Source organism: Microtus pennsylvanicus, chromosome 8 (assembly GCF_037038515.1).
Source record: "Microtus pennsylvanicus isolate mMicPen1 chromosome 8, mMicPen1.hap1, whole genome shotgun sequence".
Taxonomy (NCBI): domain Eukaryota; kingdom Metazoa; phylum Chordata; class Mammalia; order Rodentia; family Cricetidae; genus Microtus; species Microtus pennsylvanicus.
The window spans coordinates 96326839-96351103 of record NC_134586.1 but is presented as its reverse complement, the minus strand read 5'-3'; the positions used below and the strand labels follow the sequence as shown (position 1 = coordinate 96351103).

General features: G+C 48.9%; 2 protein-coding genes across 3 annotated transcripts in view; one reads left to right on the top strand and one right to left on the bottom strand.

The window, feature by feature from the left end:
• Positions 1-6347, top strand: part of Atp6v1c2 (ATPase H+ transporting V1 subunit C2) — a 36879-nt gene extending 30532 nt beyond the window's left edge. Inside the window, exons 8-13 of one of the 2 annotated variants that reach the window (XM_075984054.1) lie at positions 73-165; positions 267-360; positions 2812-2949; positions 3746-3843; positions 5808-5940; positions 6120-6347. In XM_075984054.1, coding sequence (XP_075840169.1) covers positions 73-165; positions 267-360; positions 2812-2949; positions 3746-3843; positions 5808-5940; positions 6120-6209 — 646 coding nt within the window. In that variant the 3' untranslated portion in view covers positions 6210-6347. The remainder of the gene's footprint in view (positions 1-72; positions 166-266; positions 361-2811; positions 2950-3745; positions 3844-5807; positions 5941-6119) is intronic. The other variant, XM_075984055.1, reaches the window with a different exon arrangement.
• A 309-nt stretch (positions 6348-6656) lies between these two features.
• Pdia6 (protein disulfide isomerase family A member 6) lies at positions 6657-23847 on the bottom strand. Its single transcript, XM_075984053.1, has 13 exons — positions 23755-23847; positions 20103-20244; positions 16184-16241; positions 15645-15771; positions 13257-13363; positions 12069-12199; positions 11707-11821; positions 10914-11054; positions 10238-10322; positions 10069-10141; positions 9619-9777; positions 7854-7950; positions 6657-7098 (listed from the first exon to the last, which is right to left on the bottom strand). Exons 1-13 carry the CDS (start codon positions 23786-23788, stop codon positions 7030-7032), a joined length of 1338 nt encoding a protein of 445 aa, XP_075840168.1. The 5' UTR covers positions 23789-23847; the 3' UTR covers positions 6657-7029.
• Between the last annotated feature and the right edge of the window lie 418 nt (positions 23848-24265).

Below are 24265 nucleotides of genomic sequence, written 5' to 3'. Positions count from 1 at the left end.
ACTTAGCTTCAGCTCAGAGCCTGGAGTGGAGTAGCCCTAGGTTATCCAGCCAACAAATGCTTCTCCCTTTAGACTGATCGTCGAGGACAATGAGGCTGGCCTCTTCACAGTGACTCTCTTCCGCAAAGTGACTGAAGACTTCAAAGTTAAAGCCAAAGAAAACAAGTAAGGATGCGGGCCACCGGCTGCTCGGGTTTGGTGTGAGTCCCTGGGGAGACCCTGCCTTGACCATGTTCTCAGTGACAGCTATAGCTGCTTTTTTGAAGGTTCATTGTCCGGGAATTTTACTATGATGAAAAAGAAATTAAAAGAGAAAGGGAAGAGATGACCAGGTTGCTGTCTGATAAGAAACAACAGTATGTGAGTACCAGGGTGTGGGAGGGGCTTTCTAGACATTCCGGAGGGAGGCAGAGTCCACTCCCCAGTCTCGCTGTCCCCATCTCCTGGGCTCGTGCTGTCGAGACACATGTGAGTTCAGATGTCATATGTACTGAGTTCCACCCCCTGACGCAGCTCGCAGCCACCCGGATCACTGCCCTCTGGCAGGGCTTGTCTGCTGCACACAAGTTGAGATGCTGAAGTGAGCCATGGCCAGGGGGATCAGCCTGGGCTTTGCAACAGGTCAGCCAGAGCAGGGGCACCAGGATGAAGCATCTGTGCCCAGAGTGGATAGTGTCACCACCTCACAGACGGTTTCCTATCGTCTGTGACTGTAGATTTCAGGGCGTCACCAGCACCTGTGTTTACTTCTCCAGTGCTCTTAGCAGAATGGGTGCTTCTCTGAGATTCTGGCCACAGACACTTAGGAGCTTTGTGGAGAGGTCAGCCTCCATCCCTCGAGCAAAGCTGAGAGCACAGTGTTGAACGGGGAACATCACCTCTGGGCTCTGCCATGTGTTCCAGACTCTGGAGGTCTGGAACAGTGGCCCCGGCTCTGCCCTGCTTCCTCGAGGCACTGGCCCCTTCTCCCCCAGCTGCAGAGCACCTTCTAGTGTCACTTCAGTGACAGGTGGGACCCATAGAGTGTCATTGAGTCCTCAAGGGGAAGCCTGTGTACTCAGAGCTGTAAGTGTGTGCCTGGGAGAACAGGGCCTCTGGCCTGGTACAGCGCTCCACACGTGCTCCGGCGTCTGCACCAGGCCTCCTCCCACACTAGGCAGAGCCTGCGTATACCCAATCTTGCTGAGTGAGTGGTTCTTCTCACCCACACTTTTAGGAGTAAGCACAAGCCACCAAGATCCCCAAAGTAGTTCTTGGAGCCTCACCTGCCTGCTGTTTTCTTTTCAGAAGGGAAGCCCGACTGGTGATGGTTCATGGCGTTGGATTTTCTGTGTTGTTTTTGAGAGAGGGTCTCATGTATCCCAGGCTGGCCTCTAATTTGATATGTAATTGAGGCTGGCACCTACAGAGTGCTGAGATTATAGGTGCATGGTCCAACAGCCCCATGGTGGAGAGGTGTGGGGTTTTGTTTTGTTTTTTGTTTTTTAAGACAGGGTTTCTCTGACACTAGTTCTATAGACCAGGCTGGTCTTGAACTCACAAAGATCTGCCTGCCTCAGCCTCCCAAGTGCTGGGATTAAAAGTGTGCACCACCACCGCCCAGCCCATGTTGAAGAGTTTTAACCCTATTTCCTTGAGCCTAGACACATGAACACACACACACTTGCATACACATACACACACTTGCACACACACACATGCCATGTGTATGCACTGAGCCAGTACCCACACTGCCCAGAACCAAAATCAATTGGATTCTAGCCAGGGCTCCTGAAGATGAAAGGCCTGGCTAGAGGCCTGGGCCCTGAGTTCCTGAAGGTGCTCTAAGCTCCTTAGAGCAACGGCATAGACATGGCACATTCTGGCAGGAGTGGCTGTCACTAACAAGATCAGATGCCCAGCTCACTGCCTGACCTTGGCTTTGGGGCCCTGTCCATCACAATGCCTAGCCTTCCATTAGGTGGGGCTTTTCCTCCCCTACTACTCCCTGCAGTACTCCTGATGGAGCCAGATTGTGAGGGCCCTGCCTATAGGTGAAGTAGGACATTTGGCATCCATCCTGTGTATCAGGGTGACACAAGTAAGCTGCCGCCTTCTCCCTGGGGCTCAGATTCCCAGCGGTGGTGTCTTTACATGGCATAGACTTCTGCAGCCCCACGTGCCCCAGACAACCTGCTAGAGTCTCCTTGTGTGTGGGAAACAGAGCTCCCGGGAGACACTCAGAACCCATGCTCGTGAATGGAGCCTCAGAGGGGCTCAGTGAAGACCCCCTCCACCCCAGGACCCTAGAATCTTTCATTTGGTATGGTTGGGAGCGGATACAGCCAAGCATCCCATATCCTTTATTTACCGAGTCACTGGAACCGAGGAACTGGGTTGTTCTGGGGACACACAGTTGAGTTACCCTGTGTTTTCCACCCACTTACAGACAGGGTGATAAAGGGTGAAACAGCCTGGCTGTATGCCTGACTAATGTCCTGTATGTGACATGCTGAAGTGTCCCATGAACACCACGGAGGACGCTGTTCCTGAGACTCAGGGCCCCGACTGATGAGCTCCCTAGGTCAGGATAGTTCAGTAATACTTCTGGGAGCAGTTTTTGTCTGCTGCTGCTGGGGTCCTGACCCAAGCAGGCACATAGGTTCGGCTCTGTTTCTAGTGTCTGAAATCACAGGCCTTGGACCTCTGCCACACCATTCTCTCAGCCCGGACTCCAGAGCTTGCTTGCACAGGCTCTCCAGGCCATGATAATTATTTGTGTTCACGATGCATGCTTGCTGAAAGATTAATAAATAATTTCTGTACCTTTAGCAAACTTCCTGTGTTGCTCTTAAAAAGGGATCAGCCACCTACCGGGACCACAAGGTTAAGGTAACCCCGCTAGGGAACCCCGCTAGGCCCGCTGCGGGGCAGACCGACAGAGACAGAGAGAGTGAGGGCGAGGGCGAGGTAAGCACCCCCTGGGAACCCTGGGGGTCCCTGACTCAACTCTTTCCCCAGCTGAGGAAGAAATCTTTGCATTTTCTCTCGTTTCTATGGCTTGTGAGGTCTGAAGTTGGAGGAGCCCAGAACCCTGCTGTCCTAGCCTTCATGGTCTTCCTGGAGCTGCCTCTCTAGGCAGGGAATGGCGCTTGTCGGCTGGCTGGGATGTCTTTGCTCTGGCTGATGGTGGCTGGAGCTGGTGTCTGGTGATGGGCAGGGCTCTGACTGGAGGGAGGGCGGTTCGGTTGCTCGGCATTCCTCCCTGACTGCCCTGGCTGGACACCTCTGGCCTTGTTGAGCAGTTAGAAGTGTCCGAGGGGGACCGACACTAAGGAACAACCACGTCAGGCTCGGCAGCAGTAGCTATGGCCTAGATGAGGCTTGAAGAGCCCCTGGCAGGTGCAGCTGGTAGATGGGTGGGCTGGACCCTGAGGGTAGTGCCTTCCAGTGAGGTGGGCTTCTTGGCTGTGCAGTGCCAGACGAGAACCTATTAGCTCATGTGTCAGTCTTGAGGTCAAAAGCTGCCTAGCTTCCCACCCCTGGTCCGAGGTGGCCTCTCACATGTGCCGGTGGCTGCCCCAGAGCTTCCCTAGTGCCAGGCACCTGCATGCTGTGGTCCCGAGCCTCCCCAGGCTCTTCTCTGCTTCTGCTGGCTCCTGGCCCTTTCCTCTGGTTGCAGGGCATGCTCTGTATACTGCGAGCCTTTTCTTGGCCGTTATCAGTAGAGTGTCTGGAAGCTCACGCCGTTCTCCCGTCTCTGCAGGGACCTCTGTTGCGCTGGCTCAAGGTGAACTTCAGCGAGGCCTTTATTGCCTGGATCCACATAAAGGCCCTGAGAGTGTTTGTGGAGTCTGTGCTCAGGTGTGTGGTGGGGATCCTGGGCTGGAGAGGTGAGCAGTAGGGCCTGGAGGGGAAGCTTGGAAACTCCACTCCCTGCTGTCTTCCAGCCCTTCTGCCTTTTGCTTTCTGTGACCATGTCTTGGCAGTCTTCTCCAATCTGCCAGAGGAATCCCCATTGGCCATGTGTGCCCCGTTCTCCAGAGCTCGCTCTTTTCTGCCAGACTTGTTTGTGTGGTCCCTGCCCCAACTCTGTACCCTAGACAGGGCCCCAGTGGCTCCTGGAAGACGTCCCCAGACTGTCTTATTTCTTCACCCTCTAAGGGAAGATCTCCAGGTAGCTCCCCCACTAAAATAGGAAAGCTACACATGCAAACATTATTTTGTCTTATTTTCTATCATTTTAAAATTAATAGAGCCACTGTGGAAAATTTGGAATCCATACAGGCAAGCACAGGTGTGAGTCCAAATCACTTGTTGGGGATGGGGTGGAGCTCAGTGAGAAAGCATCTCCCTGGCACCCCTAAAGCCCCCAGTTCAGTCCTGAGCATCACAGAATAAACCACAAGCAAACACATCCCGGTGTGTGCTCATTTAGGTTTTTATGGTTGAGTTTTGCCCCCCAGCCCAAGTATTTAATGTTCAGATAACCTATCATTCTCAGTGTATTCATGGAAAAGGAATCAAACAGCAGATGCTTTCCAAAGGGAGGCAGTGGTCAAAGAATAAATGACACAGGACACGGGGTGTGCAGATTTGGCTCTCAGGGGACAGTGATTGAGCTTGTTCATGTTAAATTGCAGGCAGCCTCTCCTGAGAAGTCTAGGTGGGCGGACATCCTGGATGTCACCCTGAGGATGGGCAGTTGAACTCACGTCCTGGCAGAATGTTTCTCTGAACTGTCCAGGAGGCTTAGCAGGATTGGTGTCCCTGGCAGAAAAGCTAAAAGATCAGTAGGACCTAGGATGAGATGGCCCTGAGGTGTGGGGGTTCAAGCCTATGATCCTTGCACTTGGTGCGGGGAGGGGGGTGCTGAGTGAGGTACTTAGTCTCTGGTCAGTGTGGGATAGAAGAGCAAACACTATCTCTGACAATCAACTGGGCTGTCGCTCACCAGGGGCTTGCCTGCATGTTATGAGCACCTCACTGGCCAGTATGGCACTTGTCTTGTGGGAGAGCAGGCAGCACAGGGGCCTTTCTGGCCAACAAAAACAGAGCTACCAGAGGCCTCTGCAGACAGACTGGGAAGGGCAGTGCCACATTCCAGGGCTGCTTTGCCCACAGTGAGTGAGGACTGGGAAGGTTCGGGAGTCATTCCTGACATGATGGTGGTAGTCACAGGTCCCAGCTGACTCATTTCCAGAGCAGACTCTAGGTAGGTGATCCTGTTGCTAGATATCCGAGGACACTCGCCTGGGGCACAGTTTGGATGCACTGGCTGGGCATGGCTCAGTGATACACCTCAACAGTGTTCTGGAGTAATGGACATCCCAGGCAGTGACTCTGGAGGAAATGTTTGGGCAGATTTAGTATCTTTTCCATGCACCCAAAAACTGAACAAGAGGCATGACTGACTATACCTTGACATGGCTAATGTTCTCCTTTAGTGAGCACATAACAGTTGGCACATATAACATTTACGACCTGCAAAGTTCAGATCCACTGCTTGTACAACTAAGTATGCAAGGTAGCCAGGCAGGGTCATGAGCTCTGACCTTCAGAGATGGCTGGCACTGTACTGAGACTTAGTATCTTACTCCTAGTCCATTTTCTAGTTCTTCTTTCCTCCGTTGTCAGTGAGCCATTCGTTCACTTTTTAATCCCACGTGTGCAACACATGTACAAAGGTGTCCAGAGGCCAGAGGCTGTGGGATCCTCTGGAGCTGGAGTTATAGGCAGTTGGGAGCCCCCTGACATGGGCACTGGGCCTTTGACTGTCTTGGCTGGCCTTTACACTAAACACCCACACGGTCGTCTTGTTGGAGCAGGTACGGACTCCCAGTGAACTTCCAGGCTGTGCTCCTGCAGCCCCAGAAAAAGTCAGCCACCAAGCGCCTGAGAGAGGTGCTCAATTCTGTCTTCCGGCATCTAGATGAGGTTGCTGCAGCAAGCTTACTGGATGTAGGTATCATGGGGACTCGAGGGCCCTGCCACCATAGGGATGTATGATATCACATACTTTTAAGCAAGGGGGTGGGGGATGGTGGTGGGGCAACTGCACAGGATAGGGCGTGAGGCCAGAACCCAAGGAGCTCCCTCCTTAAAAACAAGAATCATCTTTGCCCTTGCTCCCTTCATAGGCCTCTGTGGAAATCCCTGGACTGCAGCTCAGCAACCAGGACTATTTCCCCTACGTGTACTTCCACATTGACCTCAGCCTTCTGGACTAGGTGGCCAGCCTGAAACATTGCAGCCTCAGACCTTGCTCTAAGCCAGATAACCAAGTCCTGCAGGATCCTGACCCACGAGATACTCACAGACATTAGTTAGAGTGTATTTATTTTTTTAAGTTACAATAAAATGCTCAGTTCTGAGTCTCTTCTTGTGTTCTAACGTAACTCTAAACTTTCTCCTAAGCACTTCACATAGAACGAAAAGCCTGTAGGTCTTCGTGGGACTTTTAATGGGAAATTAGTGAGAATGTTGACAACCTGAGCCTAATTGTCACCGGTGAAGCACCAAGACAAGACTTTGGGGCAGGAAATGCAATTCTCACTTGGTACCAAGTTTTCCAAAAGGTCTTGTCTTCATTTAAAAAACACTGTTTCAGGGAAGTGGTGGTGTTTTCAGGCTAAACATCAGACTCCAATTGTATGATGTGCCACTAATTTCATACATTATCAGCATTGTCCAAAATATCACTTTATTCTTTAATGGAAAAAGCCATTAATATTCAAACAAAGGAATCACATTTAAAAACCCTATACATAAGAAACAGCCTCCAAGAACAGTCAAGCAGTAGTCAGGAGGAGGGGAAAATGTTTTAACAGCCCAGTTTTCTTCAAAATATGCCAAAGAATACAATCCAATTCACGGCTACAATTCATAGAATTCTTCAGTGTTTTCTTGAGACGCTGAGGTTCACTGTTGCAGTGTTTCCAGGGCTGGCAAGTGCTGCTCGGAACGGTCAACAGCAGACACTGACCAGAACCTTCTCTGCTGGAAAACTGCCTGCTCCCAAGAAAGGAAGTCTGAAGGCTGCTGTGGCCCTCACAACTCATCCTTCTCCAGGTCATCGAGCTCCACGTCGCTCAGGTCAATGTCATCCTCCACAGGAAGCTGGGATATAAAGGGATGTTAGAGCCTCAAATGACCAATGGTTTCAACAGAAAAGCAAATTCCAGGATTCCAGATTCCAGCCTGGCTTTTGCACCAACTATAACATGGATGAGAAACCAGAGAACCTGGACAAGGCGGTGGGGGTGGGGCCGGTGCAGGGGCAAAGTCTGACAAATGTAGCCTAGGCTGGCTTTGAGATCCTCCCCCCTCAGGGTCCCACAGCTGATTCTACACATGCGCCTCACCCGAGCTTTCTGTCTGAGTGTTTGAAACAGGGCTCCATTCTTTAGCTCAAGTCTGACCTCATTCATGGCAATCCTCCTGCCACAGCCTTTCAAGTGTTGTAGTGTGGAAATTACAGGCATGAAACCAAGTTCCCCTGACCTTTAAATTGTGATTTCCTAAACTCCTAAACATGTTATGTAGGTGTATGAGTATTTGCCTGCATGTATGTCTATGCACCATGTGCACAAAATGCCCAGGGAATCCAGAAGAGGCCACTGGATCTCACAGGTCTGAAGTTGCACATGGCTGTAGGCCATCGTGTGGGTGCTGGAAATTGAACTTGGGTCCTCGGGAAGAGCAGCCAGTCCTCTTAACTGCTGAGCCACCTCTCCAGCCCCAATCATGATTTTAGTACAACTGTCTTTCTCTAAAACCGAAGCCAGCCAGGCGTGGTGCATGCTGGTTATGGTGGATGCGGTTTCTAGACACAGAGACACAAGCTGGGAGAAGAGCCCCTCAATGCCACTTACCTCACCATCTTTCCCATCCCAGGGCTCTCTGGCAGTGATGGTAGGAAAGGAACCACCTCCCACGGGTGCTGTGGAGCCACGCCCGAAAGACAGTTCCCTTGGAAAAAAAATACCCAATGTATTTAGATGTACTTCCAATGAGTAAACTGTCGAAATGCAATGTGTCGTGCACCCATGAAGTCAAGCACAAGAAAAAGGTTTTCTTTTTCTTTTTTTAAAAATAAATAAAACATGAGAGGGTGTTTTTAAAATAAGTTCACTCAGCAAAAGCTGCCCATGACCCTTTGCCTGCTAAGCCTATGAGTTGAAAAGCTCATTACTAGTGAGGTGATGCTTTCAGCTAGCCAGCTGGGTGCTGGAGAGGGCAGACACACCAAGTGTTTGCCAGTAAGGCGTGAACATCTACACTGAAAAATACTACCAGAGAGAATCCTTGATCCTTTGGCCTCTACCAGCTGCTGGATACAGGCATCCACATATCCAGCTCTAACTGGACTTTTGAATGCTGTCTTGTGGAGTGTTTCTGTTGGTGACATTTTGAGACTACTGTAGCCCAAGCTGGTCTTGCACTTCTGGTCCTACTGAGTGTACAGCATGCACCACCGTGTCAGGCTAAAACCTGTCTTTTACATTGGGTTCTTTAGTTTTATGCTATTTATTTTTTGTAGAATACTTTTAACTAAGCCAGGCACTGGTGGTGCACACCTTTAATCTCAGCACTTGGGAGACTGAGGCAGGTGGATCTCTGTGAGTTTGAGACCAGCCTGGTCTACAAAGTGAGTTCAGGACAGCTAGGGATACAAAACAATTCATTACTCTGGTTCTACTTATTCCCGCTTGAGGAACTGTGTAGTTTCTCTTCATGTCTTACTGACATTACAGGACTTACAGGAAGGTTTTCAATGCAACATTCCTCACTGTGATTAAGCACAGCACAACTTGTAGTCTACATGGGTTAAGAACAACAGCCTGAGTGTGGCCCCTGGCCCAGGCACACTTACAGGGCAGTCTCAGCAGAGTGCCAGCCACCAACTTTTGTTATCAAGCAGAAAGTTAAAAACCCTCACTTCACATGGAAGTTGAGAAATTAACAAGAAAGAAAGCAGGAAGAGGAAACACAATTGACCTCTCTAGGTCAATGCTTGTATTTGCCCAAGAACTGATGGAATGAGTTTTAGGAAGAGGTGAATAGCAGGGCAGGATGGAGAGCTCTGCAAACTGGCTTAGGAATTAAGAGCCCATCATGTTTGCCTACAGCAGGAGGATCCTCATTTTCACATACATTCCAAAGCCAAGGGTTCTGACCTGAGGTCAGCAATACCAAGTACAACTAAGGGTGGGAACGGTGAGACGCGCACAAGACCTTGGAAGACCTTGTAGTTAGAGTGAGGCCTGAACACCCGTGCAACAGGACAAGCATGGCAGGGAGAGTGGGACGCCTGCCCCAGGAAAGAGGAATGATTTAAAAGTTCAAATTTACAAACATCCAATTACTGTTATGCTGTTTGTTTGAGACAGGGTTTCCTGTAGCTTTGGAGCCTGTCCTGGAACAAGCTGCTGTAGACCAGACTGGCCTCGAACTCACAGAGATCCGCCTGTCTCTTGCCCCCCAAGTGCTGGGATTAAAGACATGTGCCACTGCCACCCAGCCAATTACTCTTATGTTTTAAATGCAAACTAGTTCTGCTACTGCCTGGTTGACACATAACAATATAAATCAACAAAACCCAACAAATGAGAAAATAAACAACTAAGAAAATATTACCTGAGAAATTCATTTATGCCTTGTTCACTGAAAGACCCTTTGAGAAGAGCAAACTTCATTTTGCGTGCGTTGATGGCTGCCATAGCAGGGTACCCAAAGCCTCCGATCCCCAGTGCGTTCTCCAGTTCATACTGAGCTCCAGCTTCTGTCCACAGCCACCTGGGAAAGCAGACTGGCTTTAGGGTAAGGATGCTTTTTGGATTAGGATCTAAGTTACATCCAAATCTTAGAAAGGAGCGTGGGATAGGCACGTGCTCAGAACCCTACAAGGCTGTTGTCCACTGAGCCACAGATTTCCTGTGCTACCTAAACTTAGGTTATCACGCATATCTCAGGACTGGTAAGTAACAAGCAGACAAACAGGCACACACTGCAAAGAACATTTGAGGCAAAAGGCAGGAAGGTCTGTACCCCGTTCACAGAGGTCAGACTTTGAGCTTCAGAACTCACCCCCACATTTTCTTCTTGTATTTGTCAGCCAGTTTCAGGAGAACTTCCAAGTAAGAGTTTCTGCCTGCGGCCCCTGATTTACAGACAAGAACACGGAGGGTGAAATAAAATCAGTTTAGTCAGGAAGTACTCTGAGCAGCGGCAGCAATGAGACCCAGCCTGTGCTCACCTGTGTCCAGGATGTGGGGCAGCACGGCCACGACACACAGCTGATGCTCCTCACATGTCTTCTTGGCAACGTCCTCATTGATTATCTGCACCAAGACAGGGCAGTTGTGCAACGCAACACCAGAGATCCCTACATGTCTCCTCACACAGACATGCCATCTAGAATCCTCTAGAAATGCATGCCATCATTCATTCCTAGGCCACCTAAGCGTCTTCAAAACTGCAATGCCCTGCTACAGCCCGGCCTGCCACAGCTGAATAAATAGGTCACATGTCTGTGCACAAGGCATCCACACAGTGCGAGGCTCTTGTCTGTTTTCTCAAAAGCGCATGAAAGCGGGAGTGATCTCCCCTCTTGGTGCTGCTGTGAGAACTGGAGGCGCCTGCACTGCAGGCCAGAGCCGGGCAAAGCCGGGCAGGGCTCCAACAGCCCAGGTGACGGGATCCACTCTGGTGAGGTTTTGTACAGTATTTTAATCCCCAAAAGTAGTAAATTAAAGAAAGGGAGTAAATCACTGGGGCACATGCCTATAATCTCAGTATTTGTGGGGCAGAAACAGGAAGACTACTGTGAATTCAAGGCTAGTTTGGGCTACACGGTCAAAAGCAAAGAGCTCACCCAGATAAAGGGTTCACAGCAGACAGGAGCTTCCTCACCACCAGGGGGAGCACTTTACCTCGAGCAGCTCTGGAGGCGGGGCATTATCCGAGAACAAATCGAGGGCCCTTGACACTATGTCTGATCTTGTCCGACCACCATCATAGTCTGCAGGAGACTCGCCTTTCTGAAATATCTTGATTGTAGGGAATCCTCTAATCTGTTAAAGTACAGTAACAACCACAATATTTTAAAATGGAAAATTGAATAATAAGAATAAACCCACAATCTTTATGGTTTCTAAAACCACTTCACAGACACTTCACTATGCTCCAGTCACGCATGGGCACATACCTGTAATTCAAGTTATTCTGGGAGGCTGAAGCAAAGATCACAAGTTGGAGCCACTCTGGGCCACTTAATAAGACACCGCCTCAAAAATAAATACGTAAGTGCTGGGAACTTAGCACCGTGGTGGAGCACTTGCCTAGCATACACCATGGCTTAAATCATCAAAACGGGGGTAGGGGGAGTTCCCAGCTGGAAACCGGTCAGAGTTTCATTTTGAGGAGTTCAAACCCTGCCCAAGCTCTGGGTATTTAATACAATCCGTATACTCCAGAACAAGAAGATCAATTTTCAAAAGTCAAATGAGAACACCTGTAAAACCTAGGGCAAGCAGAGGCCAAGTGGAATGATGTGCACTAACCCACCAGTCCCGAGTTCCAACTTGACAGCTAGGGACACCATCTCTTCATCTACAAGTGCTTAAATACTTCACTTCCCTGCCTACTTCGAAGGGAGGCCAGGGGTCAAACACTGTTGAAAATCTTGAGTATTTCTCCAAGTAAATGAGTCGTAAACACACTCACCCCATATCGGCTGGCTAGAACCTGATTCACGGTGGCATCCACAGCTGCCAGCTTCACCTTCCCCTTCGTTTGCTCCTTCACTTCTGTGGCTGCAGCTGCCCACTCTGGCTCCAGGCTACAGAAACCCATTTGAGAAGCACAGTGAGCCCGCAGCACAGGTCCTCACACTGACTGAACTCTACATTCTGGCCTTCACACTTCAAACACATCTTGGTGGCTTCACCAAAGGGATGATGCACCTGTCCCCCAATCTGGACACTAGCCAGGCCCTGGCTGAATCTGGGAATAGCACAGCTTGGAGCCGGATAACTATTACTGGAAGCACCATGACTGAATACACTTATTTGGTCAAAGGCACTTACTTTTTGCAATGTCCACACCATGGAGCATAAAACTCAACCATCCAAACATCTTCGCTGTCAAGGACATTCTTATCAAAGGTGTCATCCGTCAGCTCTATCACGTCCTTTTTACTTGAACTGTCACCTCTGCCCTGTCACAGCAACAGGAAATGTTAAACGACTGCCCGGTCAAAAACGAACACCACTACAGAAGTAATCATCTTACAAGGTCATCAAGGTTTCGATTTGCTCATTAGCAAATAAATGAAAACACTAATGACGGAATGGGAAGCATTCCTTACTATGATTTTTGCTTGGTAGCAGTAACACTTCTTGCTACATTCAGAACAACGTATGATCTGCCTTGAATTCTTCCACTTGCTGTGTTTATGAAGAGCTCAATGCAGGCTCCAGCAGAGTGCTTTGTGCAGACACAACTGTTTCTATGTTCACATTCGCAGTCCAGATCCTTCAAACAGCTGACACCATTGCTTCGTCTTCCCAGGACTTGACGACAGGCAAGGACTAGGCCACGAGTCTACACCCTTAGACCTGAATTTTCTTCAGGCAGACCTATGGTGCTGATCACTCTGCTATGCCTTTCGTCAGGTTAATGGCCATGGCAGAGGCAAGGCAATGATGTCACCTATGAGTAGGGCTAAGACTGTCTAAGTTGGTCTGGCCCTTAGGGCAGAGAGCCGTTTTAAAAACAGCTTCACTTCCAAGGGCGAATCACAGTCAAGCTTTGGAGCACAAATCCTAGAACAGGAACTTGTTTTTCTTCCTCTTCCTATTTACCCTGCAGAACTCCCCACCTACTCCAGACTCTCACAAAAAGAGTCTGGAAAGTGAGTCCAGGACTCTATTCTCCTCTTGGAACTGGGAAGGTCATGAGATCCCAGAGCCTTCTGCCCCCAGCATGGAGCTTCTTCACTGTGTAGTTCCAACTCCCCATTCCAGGCTAGGGTCATTCTCAGACTGTGACTAAGTGGGTCTTGCCATGTAACTCTAAGGATGGCAAGAACAGCTGAGTAGAGTGTACACTCCTGTAATCCCAGAACTCGGGAGATAGAAATAGAAGAATTTGAGGTCATCCTTGGCCACAAAGAGAATCCAAGTCTAGCCTAGGCTACATGGCACCCTTTGTAAGGAACACACACATTCAGGCAGAAAACCAAGACACACTAAGTCAGTACCACACAGCCTTACCTGTTTTCCAGAACTGTACCCACCGCTCCGCCCACCAAGGCGATCCTTCACAAGCTGGCGCAAAGCACTGAGGGCAGCGTCTACGATGGCTTCCCCAGTTCTGCCACCTGTGGGACAGCAAGGGACAGGAAGTCTCAGGATGGCCTTCTGCACAAGGGCCGCATAACTCCACATCTGTCAGCAACTGATGGTGATCAGGTCTCACGCACTCACTGTGGCACTCTCCCAGAATGCACTCTGCCCTAGACTCCCCACTCGAAATGCCAGTTTCTTCAGTTCCCTGTCCACTGTCTGTAAAAATCACATCTTCTAATGAGAATCTCATGTTACTGAATGGACAATATGAACATGGACGACACGCTTACAGCTAGCTGGTCAGGAAGACGGGAAAACTTCCCAAATACCGGGGAGAAAGTCAACACACCTTTTCTACGACACAGAGAATAGACAGGAGAGTATGGGAAGAGAGGAACACGGGACATGGAGAGTAGACAGAGTGTGTGGGAAGAGAGGACACAGGACATGGAATACATGCCTTGAAGCCACCCTCAAAAGTTGAAAGGCCAAGTTCTAATAGAGCTCCAACATCACATTAGAAGGGAGACACTAGAGGAACCACCTGACCTGTGGCTCCTATCTTCTATGGTCCACTCAGCCACAGTCCAAGAATATGGTTTGTCTTAGCTCTCTGAAGCGAGACCGCAGTCACTAACTTCCATAGTTCTAGTCTACTGTTAGTTACTGTTGGCCTCCGACTGCCTAGCTTATAAAGGACACATGGATAGGGAAAGAAAGCTGCTTTATGGTCATGCACCTACCAAACTGTATGAAGAGAACACTTAGGAAGCGCTCAGTTAACCGAAGGGCCAGACTCAACATGAGAGCAGCCCTCCATCCCTGCCACAGATAGCGCAATATCCCAGCCAGTGTCCTTGTCCCACCCTATGGAACAGAATGTACCCAAGGAGAACCCCTCTAGGGAAAGAGGGTTGACCCACTCTTCCCACAGCAGGCCATACGCATACAAGCACTATCTTATCTCCGGGGTCAATCTGCCTCTTGTAACCACTCGATTCTGCGGTTGTGGTGCAAAAGCATGAAGTCCCAGGTGGGGCTATGCCCCAAACACCTTATTTAGGGCAGGTGAGATGGCTCAGTAGGTAAAAGTGCTTGGCACCAAGCCGGGCAACCTGAATTCAGTTTCTGAGATCCACGTGGTAGAAGGTGAGAGAACTCCTGAAAATGGTTCTATGACTTCATATGAGCACTGAAGTCCATTCATGCCACCAATAAGTAAGTATAATAACAGCCTTATTTACAAATAACCACGGCCACAGCAGAATGCTCTAAGTATTCTGTTTTCGTCAAGCAGTGAAACTATAACCAATTACCATTTTGAAGCAAAGACAGACACGCTTACTCTGGAAAACAAAACTCATCACCAAGAAGAAACCAAGCATCCAAGGATTTGTCTCCAAGGATTCTGACTCCCAAGTCTAGAGATTTACCAAGCAGACTATTACCAAGTACGTGTCCCCTACCCTTGGCATGTACTATTTCAATTACATTTTGGTAGCCTGGGCAGACTTCCTGCCCCTTTACAGAAAAGCAGCAAGGCCAGAGCAGTTAAGTGCTGTGTGGACCAGAGGCCCAAGCATGGAGAGGCGGGGCAGTTATAGCAGGCTGTGCCTTGAGTTTACTCTTTAGATTCCACTGCCCTGGGACTTCCCCAGGCCGAGTCTGACTGGGATTCAGCCCACAGGCACTTCTGTTCACATACGCAATTATCAGTTACTTTATGTCATATTTAGCAAATCTTTAACCTTGAATGTACAAACACAGCTCACCAACAGACATGCCAGTCCTATCCCCAGTGGTGCTCTAAAAGCAGTGTGACTAAGATAATATTTAATCCTGGGAATTCAGGGCCGGAATTCTCTAGCTGCCTCCTAATAGACACATACAATTCTCTTATCTCTAGAACTGGGAGAATGCGGAGTACCTATTATCAATAGTTTATGACACTAATAATAGTTTCCCAGTCAATGGCGCGTGCGTTAAGGCATAAAGACTATAGGCAAATACTATGTATGTTTTGCCAGTCTCTAGTCTTACAGTGAAGGGAGGAAAACAGATCTTCATCAAATATGAAACAGCTGTAATAGGAAAGGCATGGAGCTAAGTGGGCCCTAAAACCACCCTAAAGAACTGACATTCACGCACACATGTGCCTGGACACACCCCCTTACCTACAAGCTAATACTCAAAACCTGGAGGAGGTACTAAGCGCTGTCTGTCAGCACAGATAGCAAGGTCTAGTCCCTGCGGGAGCCAGGCTAACTGGTAACAGACAGAGTCGCCTACAGGGGAATGGAGTAGAGTCCTTACCCTGATAATCTTCTGGTTTGTTTTTGTTCGCTCCAAATATCTTGATGGTAGGAAATCCCTGGACACCATACTGACCGCCCAGGGACTGATGCTTATCTGCGTCCACTGCACCAACTTTGACAACATCCTGAGGAAATACAGACAGGTTACCTCCTTTCCATACCCTACAGCCCTGTCAGCCTCAAGTACACAAGGTAAAAAGAGCTCAGTGAAGTTATAAGGACCACTGAGGAGGTTAGCCTTGAAAGAAGAGCATTTAAGTCGCACAATGGGTGCAAGTCCAGCCAACGCAGAGTATCTCTGGGGGACAACTAGACACCAAAGACTTCAGAACCAGCATGGCTAAGATAATTACATAATTTAGCTTGGAATCAGATGGAATAAAACCAGATGACATGAGAATAGTATCTGTCCCACACCCTTCCCCCACATGGTATTTGGCATCACTCAGGACTTCACCATGCAAATTATCTTCCCAGCATACACTAACCCATCTTCAAATTTAAACACACAGCGAATGGACCGCCTCAGACACTCACTTTCAACGCAGTGGCTGCTTTTTTCCACTCTGGTGTTAACCTCTGGCAATGACCACACCTGCGAGAGGCAAAACACAAATAAGGTTGAGAGTTAAATCCTTTTCATAAAGCAGCCACCAGTGGGGGACCCCACAGGGCCGGGAGCTTGTAAGGTAGACAAGGACCAAGAGGCCCAGTGACTGTACTTAGGGTACTCAGCGTCTCATAAATCTAACAACTCCAGCAAACCATAACCGCTCAACAAACAATCACACAGGCAAACCTTTTGCAGGCACTAATTCCGTAAAACCAACCAAAACCTTCTGTAATTCAGGCAGGACAGGACAAACCTGTCAGGACAGTACCTGGGTGGCAGAGGCAGGACCACAAGTTCAAGGCTAGCCTGGTCTACACGGTAAGTTTCAGCACAGCTAAGACAAGCACAGCGAGATCCTCTCTCAAAGGCCAAACAAACACAATGTGCTGTGAACTATAAAACAGCATACTGTGTGACAGAAATCAACTTCTACCATCCAGCAAGGTCATGGTAACCGCACCACTCAATCTCACGGCCGTGCAATGCCCACTGTGTGCAGACAGTATAGTTTACTACCAGGCAGTATGGTAAATATTTTAACAAGGTTTTCCTTGTCTCTTCTACCTGGGGCTCTAAGGACATCACTGGATCTGTGTAAAGCCGAGGACAGAACTTCACTACTCTCTTCACTCTAGAAACAGAGGCAGGCAAATGACGACTCCAGAGCTAGTCTGCCCGCCCCACCATGCTCCCATGAAGACACCACGTAATTAATACTCTAGAGGGACCCGAACTCAGTCCCAACATTTTAAGCAAGGTTATTCTGCAGTAGTGCCTTGAATCGGAGCTTTAACATATTAATACACGCATTTATGTATGCTTCGCTGCTTAGGTGAGACACTTAAAATCCGGAAGTCAAATACTCACAAGGCTTAGGTTTCGGTTTCTCTAAGACAGAAGGATTCAAATTAAATGGTTAGAGCACACACTGCTTCAATCTGATGTTAGGCCCTATGCACAGACCAAAGTACCACATAAAAATTAATCCATTTTTGCTAGCCTATAATAGAAACTTAGAAGTTCTTTCTATTATAAATGTAAACATCTAGAGTTATAGTGATATTTCACTTATATTTTAATAAATAAATCTTGACTGAAGTTCAGAGAGTAAAACTGCCCCACTGGTCATCCTTAGATGAGGCAGTGGTGACAAACACCTTTAATCCTAGTAGTCACGTCAGTTTGCCATAGAAACTGGGCAGTGCACACCTTTAATCCCAGCCCTAGAGAGGAATATAAGACGGGAGGAGACAGCTGTCATACACAGTCTCATGAGATTCCAGGAGACAGATTCGCCATTTTAGAGTGAGGTAGGGGTAAGAGCCAGTGGCTGGCTGTTTTGTTTTTCTGACCTTCAGGCTGAACCCCAATTTCTGTCTCTGGGTTTTTATTCATGGTGTTACACAAAATTGGTGAGATTACTACTACTTAATGGCTGCCATAAATAAAAACCACAGCTATTTTCTTATTATTACAATTGCTGAAGACACTGTAACATCATTTATGTGTACAACATCTTTAGAATTACACAGCTGTTAGACTTGCTGATGCTTCTTGGTATTTACAGTTTAGAAAAAAAATGCAAGATAAGTATCCATAATCCTGAAATTTTAAATCCAGAGGTGGGGATGCAGCTCAGAGCCCAGTGTGAGCATAGTCCTGGTTCAACTCCTAGCACTGCAAAAAGTAAAAAACAAGCAAAACCATCCAGACAGGAAACCTCTGGAGCACTACATGACACCCAGTTCTGCGTTTTTGAGTTTTAGAGATGTTCAGTGGGTAAAATCTGTGTAAATACTTCAAAATCTGAAAAACTCCAAATACCTCTGGCCCCAAGCATTGTAGACAGATCCTCAATTTGTACTCTGTCCCTTCATCTCTTTTTGAGTCTCATGTAGTCCAAAGGTTGACGCTGAACTTAAGATTCTCCCAAGTGAGCCGGGGCGGTGGTGGCACATGCCTTTAATCCCAGCACTCGGGAGGCAGAGGCAGGCAGATCTCTGTGAGTTAGAGGCCAGCCTGGTCTACGAGAGCTAGTTCCAGGACAGGAACCAAAAGCTACGGAGAAACCCTGTCTCGGAAAAAAAAAAAAAAGATTCTCCCAAGTGTTTTAAAGAAGTTTTTGCTATGTAGCCTCAGAACTCCTCACATCTCCTGCCTCAGGTTCTGGAGCGCTAAAGCTATCGGCATGTGCCATTATGCCCTACATCTAAAGCCTTTCCTTTGTGAGGGAACCCATGGTTGTCTCTGGGATGTTAGAAACCAAGCAGAAAAAGGCCGAAAGCGATTGTTCTAATTAGACATTTTCTCAGAACACTACACATAAAACTGCCAGCATAGTCGTTGCCTACCACATCCAGAACCTGCCTTCGAGATCACACCATCTGCTAGGTTTCCTGGGGATGTTTTCTTGTGCTGCAGCTCTCAAAAACAAATGAACTACCCATGACATAAGAAGCTGAGTGTGCAAAATCGCCTCCCAGAGCCATTTGATAACTTAGCAGCCTGTACGAGTACTATTTGCCAGGCAAATTCGGATGGGCTAACGATGGAAACCAGCAATTAAATTTTAAAATCTTTAGAAGATAGTCAAAGCATTGTGCTGGCATGAACGTTAGGACTGACCCTTAGGTAATTTCCCAAGAAGCAGTGCTAAGTTTCGAGAACAGTCTCAGCATCCACAACAGAACTTTCAGCGGGCACACCCTAAAATACACCCACTCAGGACTTCGGGATCCGATGGTAAGAATGCCATGAGCCCAGATCTGTGATCCCGGCTATTTGGGAAGACTAAGGCAAAGGAACAAGTTCAAGGCCAGCCTGGGCAACTTGATAAGAGCCTTGTGTCATATCCTGTGATGCTCTCGTAGTCCTGGTTACTGTGCTACTCCGTGCCCGGTTGGTGGTGCTGTGCGGGCAGGCTAGAAGGTGCAGCCTTGCTTGAGGACGTGTATCACCGTGGTGGGCCTTGAGTGTTTCAACTCATGCCACCTCTAGTCAGCTGTCTCTGTCGCTCCAGCACCATGCCTTTGGTCGGCCACTTTGGCTCCACCACTACGGACTCTCCTTTTTGAACCATAAGCCCAAATAAGCTCTTCTGAAAGTTGCCTTGGTTGTGGTGTTTTACCACAGCACTAGAAAAGTGACTAAGAATACCCCTTCCGAAGCTGACAAGATGCTGCTCACTTCTGAGCTTGGCTCATCTTCAGCTGCTCACAGAGGTCTGATGTTGTGCCACTTTACGGCCACCACAGCCCTGCACACTTCCCACTGCTGCGCCTTTGCTTTCCTTTCCAGCACAGGCTTTACCCAGCGCGCAGTGCAGCACTGCATTCTGTGCACGTACGGAAGCCCCGGCCTCGCTCCACCGTGGGTCCCGAGGCTGAACTCGGGTCATCATGCTTGGCTGTAAGAACCTTTTCTCCACAACTGACTCAATCTCTGAGGCTTTCAAGAGACTGACATGCGCAGTCTAGTCTCCTCATCTACAACTATTTGGACATGGTGGCATAGATCCATAATCTCAGTTCGCAGGATGCTGAGGCAAGAACATATACGTTCAAGGTCAGCCTGGGCTACACAACTCCAGGGTTCCAGACCAACCTAGACCACACAGGACACCTGTACTATGTGCATATAAACACAATTAAAAATAGCTGGGCATGATGGTATAACAACTTTAATCCTGGCACTGGGGAGGCAGAGGCAGGTGGATCTCAGCAAGTTCAAGGCCAGCCTGGTCTATATAATTACAGGTCAGTTGGAGCAAGTGACGCTACGGCAAAATAAAAGCAAAATCAACGGGTCCATCTTTAAAAGGCGTAACTATTTTATAATACGTACCATGGAGCATAAAACTCTACAAGCCACAGGCTATTGCTCTGAATAACTTCTCTGTTGAAATTTGATGGTGTTAACTCGATGACGTCATCACTAGAGGAATACAGACCACTGACTGCCAGAAAGAAGGCACAGCTCACCAGACCTGGACAAACGACAAAACACAGCAGTGACAGCACGGCCCACAGTACAGGATCCTCTCCAACCCAAGGACCCTGCTGAGGAGGACAGCCTGGGCCTGCCTCTGCCCTTGGGTCCTTCCTGTTGCAGGGCTGGGCATGAAGGGCATGGATCACTCAAAATCATGCCAGTTGCTGCTTCCAATGTCAAATGAAGCGCCTGATTCTTCACAGCTAGAATCTAGGAATCATCCTCATTTTGTAATAAGCAAACACAGGAAGAAAAGACCCACGTATGGTCAATGCAAACACGCCAAGTGGCAGAGTGGCTCTCTAACTCCTGCATCCAAGCCGTTGGTTATGTATGCCTTGGCACGAATACACAGATACATTATTCAAGAACGCTGCATCTGATGGAATCCAATTTGTTTTTTAAAGATGCGAAAGCAGGGGAGATGGCTCAGTGGATTAAGAGCACTTGCTATGCAAACATGACGATCCAAGTTTGCACCCTTACTGTTCACATTAAGGGGTGAGCACGGCTTTACATGCCTGTAACACCACCATGGGGGGACAGGCGGGGAGCGGCAGAAGGATCCTGGAAGCTTGCCGGCCAGCCTAGCTGAAAGGTGAGCCTCTGACTTAGTGACCCTCTCTCACAGGAATGAGGTAGAGTGATAGAGGAAGACACTCAACATGCCCTTTTGGCCTCTGCGTATGCAAGCACAGGCGTATACATCTCAACATGCAAGAGAATGTATCACACACTCCCACGTCACAAACACACAACAGAAGGGAACTATAGAGAAAGGAATGGGACCAGAGGGACAGGAAATAGGAAAGGGTAATGGTGTGTGTGTGTGTGCATATGTGTATGTGTGAATATGACCAAAGTACATTATGTACATGCATGAAATGTCACAAGGAAACCCACTATTCTATACAGCTAATATATCCAAATATAAATGTCTAAGAAATATATTGCATTTGAATTATAGATGGGGTCAATATTGTAGAAACTTATGAAATAAAAGTGGCCTTTACTAAGAGTGATGTCACACAAACCAAGAAGTATGGACTGAGAGACAATCAACACACTACCAGGGGACAGATAGGTTGAAGCTCGCTACTGCATTTAATGACAAAGTTGTCTGTGAGCACCTGGGCAACTGTACAGTAAAAATAACCAGCAGCTAGTGGGCAGCGGATTGGAGAGAGGAGGCAGTAAGTCCAGACAGCTCTTTCAGTGAGTTTCGTTAGGAGGAACTGGGGTGAGCAAGCCCGTGTAGAATAGAGGGGAGCTTGGGTGTGGACATGGGACCGATCTGTGTGGTGTGGAGATGGGACCAATCTGTGCGGACCTATGTGCACAGCGGGAGAGGCGAAGGACAATGAAGATCTCAACAAAATGCCCCAAGTCAGGATGGAAATCCAGAGTTGGTGGGGGTGGGGGCGGGGCTCTCTGGAAGGCCTCCATCTAATTCAGAGTGGGACAGGATGAGTACAATTCTAAATGCCGGCTCAGTTAGTGGGGCTGGTCCCTCAAGCTACTATCCACTATGGAAGCCTTCAGTCACATCAGCCACATGTCATTACCCCAAACTGAAAGGTTCTCCAAGGGTAAAACAAAACAAAACCCAAACATACTGGATTCCAAAGAGTTGGAGAGAAAATAGAAACAAATTTTATTAATATTTTCATACTGAGCATGTGCTGAAATCATGATGGGTTAAGTACAGATGAGCGGGGCTTAGTGACAGGATGCGTCCTGTGAAGTACGCATGCAGCCGATCTCATCACTGCGACAAAGCCACAAATAGGGACATCTAGGACATCATTAGGGCGTACAATCCAATGGAGTTGCCACCATAAATGAGGTCATTACGTAAAATTAACTCAAAGTGCCCTCACCTCTTCCGCTTTAGTGTGGCACCTAGGAAATTTAGGATTACATTACATAGAGCATTCGCATCATTGTGTTTCTATTGGATGGTGCTGTTCAGCCAAGGGACTCGTAGAGCTTGTCGCAAGAGTGCTGGGATTAAAGCCGTGTCCAGTGAGTTCTACTCCTTTATAAGAAGTTTATCTTGTTTATGAAACTGTTATGAATTCATACTTGCTTGATACACTAATGTCTTACGAAAATTTCAGAGATGGAGAAAAAAAATCAGAAGTTATGGAAACTCTGTACACAAAGTCATATGGACAATGACCTCCAACACACTAGAACCTTGCTGCAATCTACTTCTGACTGGTGGTCACTCTAAGTTTTTTAAGGTGTTTAGGTCTTAGATCTTTGTTTCAATTGGCTAGCCATCTGTTAAGGAAAGCTCTTTAGAGAACTAGGCAAAAGTGTACAGACAAAAGACTGAACCACAAATTGCCCTGCAAAAGAAATGCCTCCCTCCCTGAGGCATGGAGTCACTACCCATCCCTGTGGATGCCTGCCCAAATGGCCAAGAGAAGCAGAACCTTCCAATTCTTCCTCAGTCTACCCAACTGATGGCTCCAAGATCTACCAGGTCAGGATCAAACACACTGTCCCCTCATATCTGCTCTCCCAGCATCACCCCCCTCCTCGGGTGGGGCGAGTAGGTCAATGCTGACCCATCAAGTTGCGCTGGGCCACTCTACAGTGACTATGAGCACCACCGGGAAACAGAACTCCCGGGGTCCACACTCCATGCGTGCAGATGGTTTGGCCATCTGTGGCTTCTCATTCAATCTCCGCAGCCGTTAAGGGTGTTAGAAATTCACGCCTGTAATATTTCTGCCTGGCACCGCCTGCAGCAGGGTGTCCAAAAGAGGGCTGACTACCTGATTAAAATAATGAGCTAATTGATAGGCTCACTTTCCCAGCCACTCACGGGGAAAGCTAGAGATTAAATCTTTTCCCTCTCATCTGCTCTCTACGGTAACCCAGCAAGTACTTCTTAAACATGTACTACCGCTCATAGGGTGAGGACAGTTGAAAGAAGAAAAAAATAAAAAGAACACTGGCAGAGAGGTGAGAAAACACGCTGCCGGTCACAGACAGTAAATGAAAGAGGAGGGAGTGCAGGGACCTGTCTTACTTTCTTTCCAGTCATGATCTAGGCTGCGTTAAGTACTGTCTAAAGACTCTAGGGCCGTGAACAAAGCCAGCCGAGGAAGGAGGGGACTCCAAAATTCACCCACTGGGTGGCTAACCATCACTCCGGGGCACCTAGGCGGTCGTTCAAAGGCATGCGGTGAGGCCTCCCTTGGAAAGCACTGCCCACCTTCAGTCCGCATCTCAGGTCAGACCTCTACGACACGCGCCCAAAAGTGAAGGCTGAGCTGGACCGGTGGTGGCCGGCGCTCGAGGTGAGCAGAAGCAGTGAGTCCCCGACTCCCCGGGGCCTCCTGCAGAGGGCCCGGCTGGGCCTCCCCCTCCCCGCCGGCCAAGAAGTCCCCAAGCCGGGCGGGCACCCCGTTCCCTCCACTCGGGCCTGCTCCGCGGCCCCGGACTCTCCGGCCAACCCCAGCCCGGCTTCCGCTCGCAGGGCCGCGCTTACCGAGCTCCAGGCGAGCCATGCCGAGAAGCCGCATTCTGTCCGCGCCGCCGCCGCTTCGGCTCTGCCGCGCCCACGTCCCGCCCTCGGCTTCTAGCGGGCGGTGCGCCGGCGCGCGGGGGCGGGCCGGAAGGGCTCGCCGCGCCGTGGCCGCCGCTCATTGGCCTCTGTGGACTTCGCTCGCATGCATGGCCAATGGGAAGCGGCCGGGTAGAGGTTACCGGTTTGGGTCCCCACCCCCACCCCCCGTGGGGCGAGGGACCAGCCGAGGAGCGGAGCGGGATGGGGCGGGGTCAGGATGGGCGGGGGATGAAGGGGCGGACCCAGTGGACGTCGGGCTACGTCCTTGCGAGTCCCCCTTGTCTCCATAAGTTTTCCTGGGTTAACTGAAGACTCCAAGGCTGAGGTCTTCATTTCTCCCAGTCCCTCATTCTCTTTCCTCTTTGCCTCCCTCGTGGCCCCTTCCAGTTCTCACTCTTTGACCTGTCTCTTTCTTTTGGGACAATAGCCGCGG

Coding starts and splice junctions, on each gene's coding strand:
- Pdia6 (XM_075984053.1), bottom strand. CDS start 23,788: ATGCGGCTTCTCGGCATGGCTCGCCTGGAGCTCG. Junction 20,245..23,754: donor CATGGCTCGCCTGGAGCTCG/GTAAGCGCGGCC, acceptor TCGTTTGTCCAG/GTCTGGTGAGCTGTGCCTTC. Junction 16,242..20,102: donor GTAGAGTTTTATGCTCCATG/GTACGTATTATA, acceptor TGCCTCTCGCAG/GTGTGGTCATTGCCAGAGGT.